General features: G+C 39.8%; 1 protein-coding gene across 2 annotated transcripts in view; it reads left to right on the top strand.

Annotated features, from left to right (window-relative positions):
* osbpl3b (oxysterol binding protein-like 3b) overlaps positions 1 to 12,394 on the top strand; it is a 222,673-nt gene that overhangs the window by 180,022 nt on the left and 30,257 nt on the right. For both annotated transcript variants that reach the window (XM_060824591.1, XM_060824590.1), the window contains 2 exons: positions 1,130 to 1,274; positions 4,602 to 4,746. In XM_060824591.1, coding sequence (XP_060680574.1) covers positions 1,130 to 1,274; positions 4,602 to 4,746 — 290 coding nt within the window. The remainder of the gene's footprint in view (positions 1 to 1,129; positions 1,275 to 4,601; positions 4,747 to 12,394) is intronic.

Below are 12,394 nucleotides of genomic sequence, written 5' to 3'. Positions count from 1 at the left end.
AATTAATATAAAGAAACGTACTTGGAAATATAAATAAGCCCAGAATTGAAGAATTAATAACATAGAACACTTGAAATTGGATAGTAATGCACTGATCTTTAATGCCCATCTGATGATCAAGACTGCTATTTAAATGAAATTCTATTTGTTTTACAATCTTATTTTGGGATTATCCTGGTGCTTTTGTGACCAAATCTTGCCATTCCATCGGTGTTTGTGTGAAAATTATTGGCCTTGTTCAGGATTCTTGATAAAGTTATAACTAGTACTGTAAGTTTTTTTTATTTCTCCAACATGGCTATGTTTAAAAATCCCTTTAAGTTTAAATCAATAACTATTCTTTGAACCCACTTTGATCTTTTTTCCTCTTCAGGTTCTGTCAATGTACTTGAATTTTCTGACTGGGAAATTTCAATTACAGTTGCAGGGAAATTTGACAATTCCAGTCCAGACAGTGGTCTTTTGGTCTATCATACCCGTGCTGATGCTATGTATTCATTAACAAAATCTGTACTGTATTCATTGTGAGCTACTGCATATTTGTATCAATTTTGACATGATTGTTTACTTCCTTACCTTGTCCATAGAACCTAGAGCCACTCTTGTCTTTGTCCTTCTATCTCTTTCATGTGTGCACTTCTCTTTCTTCAACATACAGTTTATGAAGTTTGTATCATGAATTTAACCCTTTCTGCTACTACTATCCTCTATCTGCTGATAACCAATGGTCATGATATATAATGGGTGAAAATTCATGATATCCCATAACTGCTTTCAGATCAAGAATTCCAGTAGCAAATAACAACAAGGTCCCTTGGAGTTAAAAGTCAGCATCAGATAGAAGCTTGAAAGGCTGGAATTTAGATGATTTTCAGGGAGGACCAAGAGTCCTTTGGATTAGTTTAGGTTCTGTGCTAATAAAACATGGCCTTGATTTTTGCAATGGAATTCTCAAATTTATGTTAAATAACTTGGAGCTATTTTAGAGCTCTTCTCAACTCTCCAAGTGCAATAGGACGTACTATAAAATGGATTTATTACTTTTAAGTTAGCAAGCTAATATGGAATAAATCTGCTATTTATTTCTGTATGTCTGTCCAAAAAAATAAACAAATTGTTTGCTTCTCAGGTATGGAGATCATTATGAATGGAGTAAAGTAACCTCTTGTGTACACAACATTTTGAGTGGACAGAGGTGGATAGAGCATTATGGAGATATTCTCATTAAAAATACAAATAGCAGCATTTGCCAGTGCAAGTTGACATTTGTGAAGGTATGAAAGAGTGTTTTCCTTAAAGAATTGAATGGAGGCAAGCTGATGTTTTATGTAAACAGTTTCAAATTTCTATAGATCATTTTCTATGTTTTAAAAATCATGCTACATCACATCTAACTAAAATGTGAAGTATCAGCCCAGAGCATTTACTGGGTCAAATCTATATTTAGTTGTTACTCACCACATAGCTGACATTGGCCTACTTTTTCAAGCAGCTACCTTGTTAGCTGAAGGAGAACTTTAAAATTGTGCAACATTTTTGTGAGGGAACTGTGTGCTGGTATGAAAAATCATTCCTCATTGAATAATCTCGAAGCAAATTAGAAATTCTGGAGGCGAAGAATCATTAGGCTGGTTTGAAATTAACACTGTGTAGTGGTTTTAATCATGTGACCTTCCTTCTAGCCCACTGTCAAGGACTTTTAAGACCAGATTAAGTTTTTGCATTTTGTCAGCAGTGTTTTATTTATTTCCACAGATTTTTTTTTAATAAAGCAACCAGTCTAATCTCATTTGTGCACAAGAAATGCATCTGAAATGGACAATACCTGCCCAAACATCATTGTACCTATGTTTCCTGAGGATATAAAGAAAATGTCACCATGTCAAGAACATTTTAGGTTTTCTGCTGCCTCATTCTCAAACCATTGTGACCTTATAGAGGTTTACAAAATTATGAGGGGCATGGATGGGGTAAACAGGGGTTGGGGAGTCCAGAACTAGAGGGGATAGGTTTAGGTTGAGAGGGGAAAGATATAAAAGAGACCTAAGGGGCAACTGTTTCACACAGAGGGTGATATGTGTATAGAATGAGCTGCCAGAGGATGTGGTGGAGGCTGGCACAATCGCAACATTTAAGAGGCACTTGGATGGGTATATGAATAGGAAGGGTTTGGAGGGATATGGGCCGGGTGCTGGCAGGTGGCACTAGATTGGGTTGGGATATTTGGTCGGCATGGACAGGGTGGACCGAACGGTCTGTTTCCATGCTGTACACCTCTATGACGCTATGACACTGGTGATTCCAGATTTCAGAATATTGAACTACCATTTTGCTTGAAAGAAACTGCTCAGGATAAAGAGTGGCAGAGTGCTTAGCAACAGTGCTTAGTGCCTTACAACACTAGGGACCTGGATTAAATTTCAGCCTTGGGTGACTATGTGTTTGTCTGAAGTTTGCACATCCTCTCTGTGTCTTCATTGGTTTTCCACCAGGTGCTCCAGTTCCTCTCATAATCCAAAGCTTTGCAGGTTAGATGGATTGGCCACGTTAAATTGTCCCATCATGTCTAGGGATGTCTAGGCTAAGTGGATTGGTTGTGGTAAATGCAAGATTACAGGGATAGGGTGGGAGGGGAGGGGTTCTGGGTGGGATGGTGTTTGGAAGGTTGGTGCAGATTTGATGGGCCAAATAGCCACTATGTGCAGTAAAGTGCAGATCATCCTGGCGTTCTAACCAAATATGTTTCTTTCAGCTATTAAGTAGAAAAAATGATCAAGTTAGTTTTAAATTTAATAAAAATATATTAAAACAACATTCTCCACAATAACCATGCGATTCTGCTATTTTGTGTTAACCTAGTATGACCAGAACAGATTCACAAGAAGATTGAATACTAGACCGCTAATATAATTCCCTTAAAGTAATTGGAATGATCAAGATCTAGGCCTGAAGTTTGCCTGACTCTGCAAAGCTGATTTAGGAATAATTGCCCCAGATAATCAGATTTTTTGGGAGATGACAAGATGATGGTATGAGTGGTAACTCGAGTTGGGGCTTATTGCCCAGGGGTGATATTAAAAGTAGTCTCCAGATTGCCAGTTATAGAAATGGACTGTCAGAAATGACTAGCCAAAAGTGAGGACTGCAGGTTAGAGAATGTGTTGGTGGAAAAGCATCTGAGGAGCAGGAGAATCAACATTTCGAGCAAAAGTCCTTCATCAGGAGTGAGGCTGTGAGCCGTGGGGGTGGGGGCTTGGGGAAGGTAGCTGAGAGACTTCAGGACAGAGGAGGGGGGGGGGTTGCAGTGAGATGTCATGGCACTCCATCACTTTATCCCAGCTTTACAAAAAAAACAATAAAATAAAAATCCCACCAACACTCTCCATTCATATCCTGTCATTCCAACAACTTACTCTCCTTGTGTTTGATTCCTGCCAACCAAAGTTTTCAGGCCTTGTAGCTACTATACCAACCTACACTCCTGAACCACTCCCTTGCCTTTTTATAACCCCTCTGCCAACTCATGCTACCCAACCATAAGCCTTCATAATTGCATCCTCCAGGCTAACACCAGGTGTCTTGTATAACCAGAAATCAGGACCAGTGCTGAGATGAAATGAAATTAAGTTCTTAGTTTAAAAATAACATTCTAATTGTGAAGGAAAAAAACCCATTCAATTGATTCAATTTTCTTTAACTAAAGTCCTTGCAAAAATAAGCACTTGGACTCAAAATCCCATGTTAAAGATTCTTTTATAAATAGTCAAAACTGTCAACCAAATATGAAACTGATGGGCACCCCACTGTGATAGGTGTGACATCAGTTAAGCAGTACAAATCCTGTAATAACCCTCAGATTTGTATCAGCAGACATCATGAAATGGAAAAACTGATTTTATTTTTGCATTGTTTTCAAAAACTTAAATGGCAAAAAAACCTTAAATACCTTGACAGCTTGATGTTCAACTGTGTTGTCACTCTTTTTAAATGGACATTCATGTCTGCTTTTCACAGTTCCAAAGGGTACTTGACCTGTCTCACTCATGACCCTGGATCTCCCCACTAGGGTACACTCTAAAGAACACTGCCAGCTTTAGATCATTTTCTCATGGCTCTGACCGTCTGAAAGGTCATCGAAGATTTGAATGCAGCTGTATCCTCCCTGAACCACAAATGTGCGAAGTACAACCTGCCCACATTCCCACCTTGTTGGAAATGCTGCATGGTGAGACAGAGGGCAAGACTTTCAGATTCAGGGCTGTCATGCTGTTTTTGCTAAGGCAGAGATCACCTCCATGCCTGGAAAATGTAGGCCTAAATTTTGTAAGGCAAATATCAGGTTGTCAGTCACAGAACAGTGAATTGTGACCTTATTGTACCTGCTTTGATAGGTCTGCGATAAATTGAAGTTGATGTAATCTTAAGTTTGGGATTAATATAATAACTTGTAAAGTTGTTTTGAATGTAAATTTGCCGCATCGTGAAAGATCCACTTTTAATAATCACTGCTATTCTTAGTATACGAATGCTTATTGGTGGATGTTCAGAGTTCTGTGTCGAAGGGCTTTCTTGCAGTTAACAAGTTATCATTAATATTTTAGGCAAAATATTGGAATTCAAATGTTAATGAGGTTGAGGGGACAATAATGGACGACAGTGGAAAGGTAGTAAATCGACTGTTCGGGAGATGGCATGAAGGTTTATATTGTGGAAAACCCCCATCGGCAACCTGCATCTGGAGACCAAGTAAGGGACTGAGTGTCGAACATAATTTAACACTGAACATTTTAACATTAAGACCACTGTAATTTATGAAGTTTTGTGAAATTTGATTCTGTGTGGCATTATTTTTGAAATACGGTAACTTTACTCTGTGCCTTTGGGAGGAAGGCCTCTAGTCCTTCGGTAATGAATTTTAAATGCTGGCAATGCTCAGCAAGTCAGACATCATTGTGAAGAAAAACAGTCTTAATAAAGTTTCAAGTTTAGTCAATTAGAACACACATTTGATGAAATGCTGTATCACTTGAAACATTGAACAGAGTCTTGTGGGGATGATAGATGTCTCACCTGCCCGATGAAATCATCTGTCTGTGTCTATGTTGAGTCCCTCAAATGAACAGCATGTCTTTTGTATGTCAATAATTATCCAGTTAAGGGCTTCAATTGGCAGTGGGGTGACAAGGTCATCTATGAGTCTTTCTGACAGCAATCTAATTGGTGTGAAGGGTGGAAAAGGTGGGAACCTCACTGTTCCACCAACTAAGTGCCCCCCCACCTCCAAGCATGCTGTTAAACAAGGATAGGCACGTCAATCATTAACACTTTGTGTCCAGAGCCATTACTTGCTCATTTACTGATATTTGCAGCATTGTTTTTGTTTTCAGATTTCCAGCATCTGCATTTTGCTTTTGTCAGGATTATACAGTTTGGCCAGAAACAAGAAAGATGAAATTTAATGCAGCGAAGTGCAAAGTGGTAGGGTTTTGTACAAAAAAAGAGGAAGAGACAACATTTTTTTAAAAAAATCCATTTCATAGGGTATGTAAAAACATAGAACTGTGCAGTACAAATGGACAAATCTTTGAGGGTAAGTGGGCAAGTTGAGAAGAATGTTTGTTCAAAATAAAACATGAGATCCACTGACCCCTGCAGTTCCTCAGTAAAATTTCAACTGAGGATATGTGCTTATGGCTGTGATCAGCTTAGAGCATTATGTTTTGTTGGAACTGTATGTACTGCCAGCTGAGCTCCCCCTTCTCTGCAATTAAAAAAAAACACCAGGGAATAACTTGGACATTGATCTAAACCTCTGAAGATCTGAAGAATTCATGATTAGTATCTTATTTGGCAGTGTTTTTGCCACTTGTACATAGTGGGAGTGATGTATGGATCTTGAAATGCTGCCCTTTGACTTAGCTTGGAAGGATTCAAAGTTGATACTGAATAGTTTCCTTCATTTAGTTTTATCGCTATAATTGTGGATATTTGATAGGTATTTAAATCTACTGTAAATTAACTATTACCTGAATGTTTCTAATATTTATAGGTGCACATTGATATATTTAACTGAATTGGCTTCATAAAGATTGTTTATAATTGCGAGAAATGTAGCAGGTGGCCAGGTTGTTTTTACAGCTACCTTGTGCCTCAAGGGCTTCTTTCCTGAGCTGCTATGGGAACTGAGTCTGTTTAGACTTGCTTATACATGACGGTCTGTGCTTTGCCAACAACTGATGTGAATGGAACAGAGAATTTCACATTGCAAATGCCTGCATCTTTCTTGGAGATCCATTTACTTCAGAAAATCTGAGTAAGTTTTATTATATCAATTGATGGGCCTGAAGTGATCTTCAACCCTTTCTTACTTTAAAGCAGAATCGTTGCCCTTTGATGAGAGAGGCACTGCTTGTCATTGGGAGAAAGTGAGGACTGCAGATGCTGGAGCTCAGAGTCTAGAGTGTGGTGCTGTAAAAGCACAGCAGGTCAGGCAACATCCGAGAAGCAGGAGGATTGACATTTTGGGCTCTCGACTGCTTGTCATTGGCCACTTGGGTGTTTCCTTTCTTCCTGATGGCGGAATATAAACAAAGATTTACACACTTGTTGTTTGTCACTGTGTCCGACCCCTGCGCACACACACGCGCGACTCGGTGCTGGGGAAAATTAAGCACTACCGCAGTGAGGAAGTAGTGTGGGGAAATTTTAAAAAAAAACAGGAGAGTCAGTCATCCTGATCACTCAGAGCTGGTTCTGAGGAAGCTGGTTCAGTGTGTGAAAGACTCTCCATTTTTGTGTGTTAGGGAGAGGAGGAGACGGTCCTCTGAACTGCCAGGACCACACAGTTAGTGTGTCGTATAGAAGAAAAAAAGGGGGGAAAAAAGCAGAATTGTATACTATTTTACTCAGTCATGCTTTGAGAGCGTCAAATAAGCACATTTTTGATTTTAGACTTGCATCATCATTGTGCCTGAAGATTGGTCAGTACTGAGGTAGATTTTTGATTGCTTTCCCTAGGTAACTTGCATAAAGATCTGATAAGAAACTTGGGGGTGTGTTATAAGAAATTCTCTGGTTTATTGGAGCCATGAAGTCTGCTAAAACAAAATTGATACTGAATCCAAATTGAATTGTAAGAATGCAAAAATGTATCATTTAGGTTCATTCTCTCAGGTGTCTGGCTAGGTGATGGTTCATGTGGGTGTATGCTATCAATCCAGGACACACTCCATGATGCTTAAATTGTACACAACTGCCAAGTTCCTCAAATGTTCACTTCCCTTGTTGTCACTAGAACTGCCTTCTTAGTACCCTTGAAGACACTGCTAATAACCCCAGTGTGAAATCCTTAGATTGATACTGAGCTGCAGTATAATGCTGCCCAAGCATCCCCTAGAGCAGGGGTGGGCAATTAATTCTTCCAGGGGGTCACATGAGAAACCTGAGTTGTGTTGGAGGGCCGAACCAACAACAAGTTGAACATAATTCTGCTCAGTATTAATCCCATTGTAAAAAGTACTAAATGATATAATTTTGCACTGAAACTTATAATCAAAAGAATAAGGATATTCTCTTACAATAAAGATATGAAATTGTGGAGTAGGTCAAATATAGAAGAAATAAATAGTAAAAACAATAATTTCAGTACTTCATTTTATTTTTAACATGTTAATCTCACAAACCAATAATGAAAAGTTGTTTCATTATTGTTCAGTATTACAAACAATAAACAACTCTATACAAAAAGTAATAAGTCCTTTTGATGTTTTTCAATTAATTTTACTAGTTTAATGAGAAAAATCCAGTCTGTTTTGGGGTTGAACAAGTGTATTGAAATCTGGTTGAATGTCTGAGGTGGATTTGCGAAGGACAGCTGAGAGGTGATCATCAGTGATGGAGAATCTGAATTTGGATTTGTTGAACTTCACTGAGAATGTCTGTTCGCATATATAGGTAGATCCAAAGAGGACTAGAATCTTCTGAGCATGCCACCTCATGTGTGGAAAGTTCTCCTCTTTGAGGGAAGAGTGAAAATCAAGCAGTGAGACTGACCTAAAGTGTGTCAGACTGCAGGTCAATGAATTCAAGCTGAACATCACTAGGTGCATTCTCCACATTGCATGTAAATGGGGAAAAAAATCATATGCATTTCATTCTCAACCGTTTTAAAGTCTTGAAATCGCCTTGAAAATTCACCATGCAGTGCTTCTAACATAGATGCGTACCTGTGGAGGTGATCGGCTGAAGATGCGGCTTCCTTCAGTGTTGGCAAGTGGGGGAGAATGTTGTCCTCCATTTGGCTTGAGAGAAGCTGCAACTTTCTCATAAAAGCCTTCCCCAAGTTGTACATTGCACTGCAGTTTCATATTTAGTTCATTCATAAGTGCAGTCACATCAACAGCAAAACCAAGATCTGCAATCCAGTCTGCATCTGAAGGCTGAGGAATGCCATTCCCTTTCTTCACACAGAAATCTTGAATCTCTTCTCTCAGCTCCCATACACGTTTCAGCACTTTTCCCAGGCTGAGCCACCTGACAGGTTACCACACAGCTATCTCACGATGTTCAGTCTCATTTTCCTCCAAAAGCGCAACAAACTGCCTGTGATTCAAAGCCCCTGCCCTGATGAAGTTAACTATTTTAGTTACAACATCAACCACATGGTTAGTTTTTAACACTGACTTACACAACACTTCCTGATGTGTAATACAATGCAAAAATACCAATTTCTGTTCAGGGTCAATTTCTGTCACTTTATCCTGCATTCTCTTTAAGAGTCCAACATTTTTTCCCGTTAGATTTGGACAACCATCCGTTGTCACACCCACCAGCTTGTCCCATTTTACTTCCAACATGTCCAAACATGCATTTACCTCCATGAACAAATCATTACCAGTTGTTATTCCCTTCACTGACTGCATGGCTGCCAGATCCTCCGTGATTTTAAAGTCCGTAGTTATCCCACGTACGAAGATGAGTAGCTCGGCTGTGTCACATATGTTGCAGCTCTCATCCAAAGCCAAGGGAAAAAAGTCAAAGTTGACCGCTCTGTGAAGCTCCAGATTTCTCACGATGTCCCCAGTCCTTCTCGTTACAGTGTGTCGGGAGAGGGGCACATTCTCAAATGCCTCCTTTTTCTCCCGGCAGTCCAACAAGCACGCCTTAATAAACTCTTCAAGAAAAAACAGCTTACTGTTTCTGGCGATTTTGTGGGATATGACATAACTTGTCTTGGCGTGAGCTGACATTTTGAGGGCTAGCCAGCAAGCATCACTTTTAGCTGTTCACGCACGCACATACACGCGTATGTGAATCCATGCGAAAATAAAAAAAGCAACCTTTTCAAAACAGAAGCAACACAGTTGTATTGCGTGCATGGCGTAAATACTTTACCATTTATGTTCTAATTTAAGATTGACCTCATGCAGGCCAGACAGGAATGACCAAAAGCCTGGATATTGCCCGCAGGCCATAAAATGCCCAGGTCTGCTCTAGAGCCATAGTAAATTGTCTGCGGAGGGTGTCCAGGCAGTAGAAGGAGCACTCACCTGACACGATCTGAGTGATTGTTTTCAGAAACCTACACAGCACAGCTCTGCAATGGAGTAAGAACCTAGAAGAAGGGCAGTTTGGTTAAGATGTTGAGGGAACCAGTGATGATGAAAATGCTGAGATGGCCAAGGCAGTATATCAATGAAGCAGACAGGCCTGAGAAACCCTGATAGTGTCTAAATTTGAGGATGAATAACCTTTTGCATTAGCATCTATGCATCAGTGACGGGTGCAGAGGTATTCCTCCATTGAAGGAATGCTTGCTTTTTACCTTTAAAACGTTAAAATACTTTGTTGTCATTAATTGTAAACTGATCTGTTCCCTTGGCACAAATAATGCTCTAATCAGTTTGCAGGCCAGAGTATCAGTGTGGAGTTAGATAGAATTACATGGGAGTTGCATTTATGTGATTCACGCATCATTTTGCAAGAAACATTCATCTGTTTCAAAAACAAAGGGCCTGAGCTATATCAATTTAACTCTCAGAATCCAAATATCTGTATTAAGTTCCTGTTTTCCAGTGGTTATTTTCCTTCTAGAGGCAGTAGCTAATTCCTAGTCCTCTTTGCACTGCTCCAGAGGATGTGTGTGAGAGCATGTGCATGAATAATCAAAGTAGTCTGCAAGGAAAATGTAGATAGTTAGAAGCCTTAACTGATTGAAAGAGACCACCGGACTGTTGTACCAAGTGCTATATTTGTGTCAAGTTGGACAGAAGGGTACCCTTGTGTCCAAAGTGACTTCAGCATTTTAATCTTTTCCGACTAGTAATCCTGATGCCACCTTGATGACAGGGTTAGTAGCAGTGCTTGAGGAAACCTGCTTCCTTAGAGGACTTTGGTGAGCAACTTCTGATAGTCTAGCGTCCAGATGATTCTGTGCTGGACTGTGTGAGTAACCGCAATGTGGAATGGAAAAGTTGAATGTTAAAGGGTCCTGAATGAAGGTGCTGGCAAAAACAGTGAAGCATTTTATGATGTCTGTACTTGAGCTGCCTGAGGTGCTCATATTAAAGCCATCTCTTCTAGTTGTGTTTTGTTTCCATACAAATGTTTCATGAAAAGTTACCAAATATGAACATTCTCCTACATGTGAAAAGAAGTCAGTGAGCTGGTGTGTGAGCTGTTGAGTGTTGGAACTCCTTTTTATTGCTTTTAAGTGTAAACTTTGGCAGATGTGTGAGAAGTAATACCATTGTGGTGCAAGTAGGTTGGTGGCTGCAATGAAATTTGCATGAGAAACATCTGATAGTGATGCCTGCCATGTTTACAGTCCTCTGCAGTAGCAACTTGACAATGCTAATGTGCACTTACAGGGGCATGAAGCATGGAGTAGATAGTAGTACATACCTTAATAGAGTGGAGCAGATCACTCTTCCTCTTGTGGCACAGGAGTCAGGTTTTTGAGCCCTGAATAATTGCTGGCCTCTGTTGCCACCTTTGCCATGGCTTCTTTCATCAGTTTCATTGGCCTCCTGTTACAATCCCAAGAAAAACAAATTCCCGTTACTTCTGTGCAGCTTTTAGGAGAATCTCTTGAGCTGTATTGTTAAAAGGTGGCTCCACTTTTTGCCTGTCTCTGATATCTCTAGGGAGGGTGGGGATGATGAGCAGAGGTTAAGGATGTTACTGGATTGCAGAGAGTGCAGCACAGTCTGGAAATCTTTTAAATATAGTGCCCAGAAAGTCCTGTCTGGGAACAGAATTCCTGAATCTCTGCCATATAATTTGGCAGTTTATCAATGCATATATATTTATTTGCACAAGAAAAGCCAACTGGACCCTGAATGGAACTATCTGCCACTTTTATTCTCTCCTCCACACTTAACCTTGAACAAACAAATTTCTACCTTTTTGGAACGGAGTTTGTAAAGTTAAATTTGTACTTGATACCTACAATTTACTCTTCATTTAATGTCATTTGTTTTCAAATCATCTGATTAAATATTTTTAAAACACTGATTTTACATTTTCTCTCTGGCACATTACTCAATTGGAATTTCTGAATATTTCACATTCTTCGTTAAAATGTATGAAAGCGGTCATGTTTGGATTATCAATAAACCTCTACATTGCTACAAAACCAATGAGTGGATGGAATGAGATGAGAATTTTTAGCTATCGGTGAACATTATTTTCATGAAAATAATTTAATGGCACACAAATTGCATTGAATTGCGTAGATGATAAGTCGGAAAGTTTCGGCGGTGCATCTTGTAATTGGTACACACTGCTGCTACCGAACATCGGTGGCAGAGACAGTGGATGTGTTGCCAATCAAATGTGTTACTTTGTCATGGATAGCCATGACGTGGAGGTGCCAGTGTTGGACTGGAGTGGACATAGTTAAAATCACACAACACCAGGTTATAGTCCAACAGGTTTATTTGGAAGTACTAGCTTTCGGAGTGCTGCTCCTTCCATCAGGTCATTCACCTGATGGTGGTTCACCTGAACTGCACCTATCCAGGCAAGTAGAGAGTATTCCATCACATTTCTGACTTATGTTTTGTAGATGCTGGACAAGCTTTGGGGAGTCAGGAGGTGAGTTTCTCACTGCAGGATTCCGAGCCTCTGACCTGCTCTTGTAACCACTGTTTTTATGGCAAATGCAGTTGGGTTTCTCAGGATGGTAATCCTCAGGATGTTGGTGGTTGGGGATTCAGTGTTGGTAGAGCCATTACATGTCAAAGGGTGGTGGTTAGGTTGTCTCTTATTGGACATGACGATTGCCTGGCATTTGTGTGGTGCTAATGATACCAGTCACTTTTCAGCCAAAGCCTGGATAATGTCCAGATCTTGTTGCATTTGAACGTGGACTACCTTAGTATCTGAGGAGTCA

This window comes from Hemiscyllium ocellatum, chromosome 5, assembly GCF_020745735.1.
Source record: "Hemiscyllium ocellatum isolate sHemOce1 chromosome 5, sHemOce1.pat.X.cur, whole genome shotgun sequence".
Taxonomy (NCBI): Eukaryota; Metazoa; Chordata; class Chondrichthyes; order Orectolobiformes; family Hemiscylliidae; genus Hemiscyllium; species Hemiscyllium ocellatum.
The sequence above is the reverse complement of the archived record's forward strand: the minus strand, read 5'-3'. Positions and strand labels throughout refer to the sequence as shown.